At 34.7% G+C, this 5,642-nt stretch overlaps 1 protein-coding gene across 1 annotated transcript; it reads left to right on the top strand.

Moving 5' to 3' along the window:
* Positions 1-774: 774 nt before the first annotated feature.
* Positions 775-3,726, top strand: LOC143558116 (uncharacterized). Its single transcript, XM_077047023.1, has 9 exons — positions 775-781; positions 1,584-1,713; positions 1,817-2,373; positions 2,446-2,526; positions 2,623-2,721; positions 2,814-2,927; positions 3,015-3,098; positions 3,181-3,252; positions 3,338-3,726. Exons 1-9 carry the CDS (start codon positions 779-781, stop codon positions 3,596-3,598), a joined length of 1,401 nt encoding a protein of 466 aa, XP_076903138.1. The 5' UTR covers positions 775-778; the 3' UTR covers positions 3,599-3,726.
* The last annotated feature ends 1,916 nt before the right edge of the window (positions 3,727-5,642 follow it).

The following is a 5,642-nucleotide window of genomic DNA, read 5'->3' on the forward strand; positions in this document are numbered from 1 at the left end:
TCATGGGCGACGTGTCTTGCACCACTCGCTGTAGCCGATCGCTCACTTGCACCAACGCATAGTAGTCATATATACCCAAATCCTAATTTATTGAGAAAAAAACAAATATACTCAAATGACATGTATCCATCCATTATACAGAAAAGCCACCGAATGAAATAGTCTTCTCCCTCCACTACTCCCCCTCTCACCCGCACCCCCAAACACCCTCTTCCTCTGTCCAGTCTCACGGACCTCAAATCCTTTTTACTGCTCCTTCTCTTTCACGAGCATTGCCTGAACCCAAAAGTTCTTTCTTTCTAGGGTACCCCTTTGATCCGGTTAATTCAATACTACCCAACCATCTTCATTTCATCTATTTATTTCTTCAAGATCCGACCAAAGCCTCACTTATATTATATTATCTACATGGGTCTACAACTACAAATCTTTCTTGTCATTTCAAATTATTATTATGAATCTTGAACTGCTTCATTCATGGAAGACATTATGATGTTTAAACCGGTCTTGAACTGGGTTTTATCAGAAACCCATTGTTACTCTGCTGTAAAGTTTGCATCTTGTTTTAAGGACACGGTTGCTGGGTCAATTGCTCGGCATTGGCCCAGCGTGTGCCGAGGGTGTGGGACACTGGTGCAGGTTTTGTGGTGGTTTATGGTTAGGTGGAAGGAGTGTTGGGTTCGATCGCTGTGTGGGTTGGGTTCTGCTGCACTGCTTGTCATTATTTGGAGTTGTTTTCTTGGGTTGACATCAATGTCTTGCCTCATGTGTGTTGTGTATGGTAAGTTGTAAAGATTTTCACCTTTTTCAAGAATTTTATGGAATCTTGGGTTCTATGTGTTGTTTTATGCTTGGGAAGTTATAAAAATTTGATCTTTTTTCTAGAATTTATGAAATCTTGTATTCTATGTGTTGTTTTATGTATGGGAAGTTATAAAAATTTGATCTTTTACAAGAATTTATGAAATCTTGTTATCTATGTGTTGTTATTTGTATTATAAGTTAAAAAAATGACCTTTTTTCAAGAATTTATGAAATCTTGGCTTGGATTCTGGTTTTAGGTATAGATTCATCAAGAAAGTGATTATTTTTGGGAATTAGAATCTTTATGTTGTTTACAACCTGTGGGCTTGATGGCTAAATTGTGATGTAAATTAGGGTTTATATCATGACCGTAATTAGGCGCATATGATTTGATTAGGTTTGCTTTGTAAAATAACACCCCCCCCCCTTTTCAAGAATTTATGAAATCTTGACCTCCAAGATTCATCAAGAATGTGATGTATTGCACTCATCATTTTTGAAAATTAGAATATTTATTCTGTTTACAAACAGTTTAGTTCCTTTGGGTTTGATGGCTAAGTTGTGATTTAAATTCTATTAGATAGAGTAAATTAGGGTTTATTGTAATATCGTTACCATAATTAGGTATTAATTAGGCCATATGATCTCCCCCTTTTCAAGAATTTATGAAATCTTGCCTTGAATCCCCTTTGATTCCTAGATTCATCAAGAAGTATCTTTTTTGGAATTTAGGATCTTTACTCTTTACATTTTGGAACTAACAAAATTAATCTTGGTAGGGTGCTGCTGCCTGTGCAATCCACTATTTGGGCCATACTCCTGGTGTATTTATAGTAGGGTTAATTGCAATATTGGTCCTGTGGATGTATGGTAACTTTTGGATCACTGGCACATTATTTATTGTTGGAGGTAAGTCTTGTTTCATTGTATTGAAAGCTTGAAAGCTTGAAAATTTGAAATTGATTTGATATTCTGATTATTGTGTGATTGAAACTTTATATTCTTGTTGCAGGTTACTTGTTTTCCAGAAAACATGCAAGGTTGGTAGTTTTAGTTGCAACCTTATATGCTCTACATTATGTAAAAGTTCAAGTCGGATGGTCGGGATGCTTGGTATCAATTAATCTTGCTTTCATATCGAACGATGCATTAAATCGCATCCTTGAGTGGTGTGACAATTTGAGTGAAAAAACACAATTTGAAGAGCCGAATTTTCCCGATTCGTTTGCTGAAGATGAGTTCAGACCCGAGAGCGAGTTCTTTGCTCCTAATGACGAACCCGAGAAGGTGGAAACTACTACTGATGAAACAGAGGAAGTGAAACCGGCTGTCCAACCTGAAAAGGTGGAATCTTGTGAATCATTAAACAAAAAACAAGATTCTCCAACGGTTGTTGACAAACCCAACAAACCGAAGGAACCAGCTCCGGTAGCTGTGGTGAAAAGTGATGCTAATGCAATTAATGAGATGAAAAGAATTATTGCGTGTGTAGATCATTATGAAGCTTTAGGTTTATCGCGGTATAAGAAAATTGATGCGGTTTTGTTGAAGAAAGAATATAGAAAAAAGGTAGAATTTTTTGTTTTTGCTTCATGATTATTCTATAAAGTTTGTTGTGTCTTACGCGCTCGTTTCTTTCAGGCCATGCTTGTGCACCCTGATAAAAATATGGGGAGCCCGCTCGCTAGTGAAGCTTTTAAAAAGGTTCAATGTGCGTATGAGGTAACCTTCTTCTAGTTTCTTCCACTATATTTGTTTAATAACTTTTTATTAATATTTATTCACGACTAATATTATTATTTTTTAACAAATTTTCAGGTTCTTTCTGATTCTTTAAAGAAAAGAGACTACGATGAACAATTGAGAAAGAAAGAATCGAGAACACTGTCTCACAAGTCTCCTAGTACTTCCAATCAGGTATAAACAAAACCATAAAATTATACGAACCGTCAAAATGTTACAATTATATGTCGATTACAAATTTATAATTGTTGTGTTGCTTAATGCAGGAGAATCCTGATTATTGCTCGGTGGAATCGAGACGAATACAATGCACAAAATGTGGACATTCACATATATGGATATGTACAAGTAGGATAAAGTCTAAGGCAAGATGGTGTCAGGTGGGATTTTCATTTAAAAAAAAAATAGAAATGAATTCAGTTTAGTTAATGCAAAATATTAAATTAACGAAACTTGATTCGTTTCAGGATTGCTGTCAATATCATCAAGCCAAAGATGGTGACGGGTGGGTGGAGTACAAAGGCTCCCTCAGCTTTGATCGTCCTAACAAGGTTTGTACTTTTTCAAGAATTGAAATCTTGTCATTTAAAACAATTTGTTTTGTACTTTTGTTTATATATTTTGGTAATTTAGATGGAAATACCGCGTGCGTTTGTTTGTGCCGAGAGCAAGATATTCGATGTTTCAGAATGGGCCATTTGCCAGGTATTCAAAATGTTTTGGTTTAATACAATATTTCAATACTATGTATACGCGTTAACATGTAATAATAATATTTGGAATGGTATAGGGAATGGGTTGCAGGCCGAACACGCACCGGCCAACATTTCATGTAAACATGGTTGGGTTGGAAAAACCGGAGAGATCAAACTCAAGCCGGTATCCATGGGATTTGGATGCTAAAATGGCAGATGAAGATGAGGAGTTTGAGTTATGGCTTAAACAAGCACTTGCTTCGGGTTTATTTAGTGAAACCTCAAAACGAAGAAAAAGTTGGGGACTGTTTAAATTACCTCAGAAGAAAGGAACGAAACATCGGATGTCTCAGTGATGAATGAGAATTATGGAGTTGTATATAATGTTGTGTATTAGATTGATCATGAATGAATGCATGTTAATAATGAAGGTGTCTGTGTCATGGTACAGTGAACATCGCAACTCTTGCTCCAATTTAAATGGACACTTAATGCTCTCGGATATTAATTGATATTCCAGTTTTGGTCCCCTTAATCTCATAAATGCTTTATTCATTCTTTTCTATAGTTATAACTATTTTACTACCTATAAAACAATACAATTTTGTGGATTTTTAAGATAAAACAATTCATGCTTGCTTATAGAAATGTAATTAACTTTGTGATATGAGTTGGGCTTTATATGAGTCGAGTCAAAAGTAAGTTCGCGTGAGCTTGACTTTAGCTCGTTTAGCTTCGAACTCAGCTCAATGCAGCTTGATTTTTAATGGCGTGTGAATGTGAGTTATTTTTGAATCTCGAGCTTGGCTTGGGGCCGTTTCGTTTTATTCATTATGTTTGATTATTTAATTTATATAACTATATAAATATGTTTATATATATGTAACTAGAATTTCATATATAACATGATATCTATTATATAATATTATTCTTTAGTTATTTCTCTCGTTATTTTACATATTCTTATGATTATACATTCATTATATATGTTATATAATAAAAAAGGTCCAAATAGGTCAGCACAACCCCATCTTCACCAGCGTCTACCGCTGTTGTGAGTCATCGCCATCACCATCACCTTTAGCCAACATAAAAACAATACTGAATCCATTTGAATGAAAAGAAAATAAAAAGAAAATCTAAACAACACTTTTCAACCCAATTTTTATATTATTGAGAACCCTTTTATTTAACTTAGATCTAGTTTTGACTTGAATCTGATATTGTGGATTTGGTTAAAAGATTGTTGGATTATACGTATGGTAACATAGATGCTGCTGGCTTTAAAATTTTGACTTTATGGATCTATATTTTATGTTTCTACTTTTGATCTAAAAAGAATGGTTATATTGTGCACGTAATCACGTGTTATTAGAATTTTAAGTGAATTGCCAAAATGGGCCCACTTAAGTATGGACCACTTGACCACTTCTTTTCAAAAAGAACCTGGGCCTCTTTTTAGGGTTAAAAGTAGGTTGATCGTATGGGCTCGATCACTAGGCTCTGAGTCTGGACTGGAAAATAAAACCTAACACTGTATTCTCGGGTTTAAAATACAAAGAAAAGAAATGATAAGATTGGATAGGGAAAGAAAGGAAAAAAAATTATATATTTAAAAGACATTCTCGAGTTAAAATAAAAGAATAGAAAAGAAAGTGTTAATTACATTCTTGAGTTAGATAGAAAGCAAAATATAGGAAAAAAAATTATAACTTTACAGTCATGTCCTTATTATGAGTTAGATAGAAAGAAAAAAATAGGGTAAATTAGTAATATTATACATAGACTATAAACTTTCCTTCCAAATCAGGCCATATTTGGCTGGAAAGTTTTGGAGGAAAAAAGCCATAACTTTTCTTTCCATTCTCTTTCTTTTTTTTTTAATGAAAAAACTCAAAAATGAAAAAAGAAAAATTTTCTTATCTTTTCTTTTCTAAACCTTTAAATAAAAACCTCAGGAATGCGGTGTAAAGGAATCAACATGTTTTGTAACTTTTTATATCAATTAGTCTCACGCTTTTGTCTTAAGTTCAATAGTTTTTTTTTCTTTGGTTTTAGAAAGGCGACATTCTTTTATTAACAGTTTAACACTAATGTACTCTTCAAATTTAAAAAGCCCCGATGCCTCACTCTAGCCGGATTATGTTGTTTTAACCGGGTTCACACTGGCTTTAGAGTTTGGCTTGAGCATTTCCCCGAGATACCATACCGCCGGCTGTCACTGGGCAGTCGTTGTGCCACCACAAGAACATAACTCTTTGGCGTAACGCACGGTGGGACGAAAACCCGGGTGGGCTCGGAATACGAACTGACAACCTTAAACAAAGCCTAGCTCAAATCCTTCATTGCCAATATCCACACAAAGATCAAACTTGAGTCTCCAATAAAGAACCCAAGCCT

This window comes from Bidens hawaiensis, unplaced genomic scaffold (assembly GCF_021521415.1).
Source record: "Bidens hawaiensis isolate Kalapana, Puna unplaced genomic scaffold, B.hawaiensis_p1.1 tig00019326_1, whole genome shotgun sequence".
NCBI classification, from domain to species: domain Eukaryota; kingdom Viridiplantae; phylum Streptophyta; class Magnoliopsida; order Asterales; family Asteraceae; genus Bidens; species Bidens hawaiensis.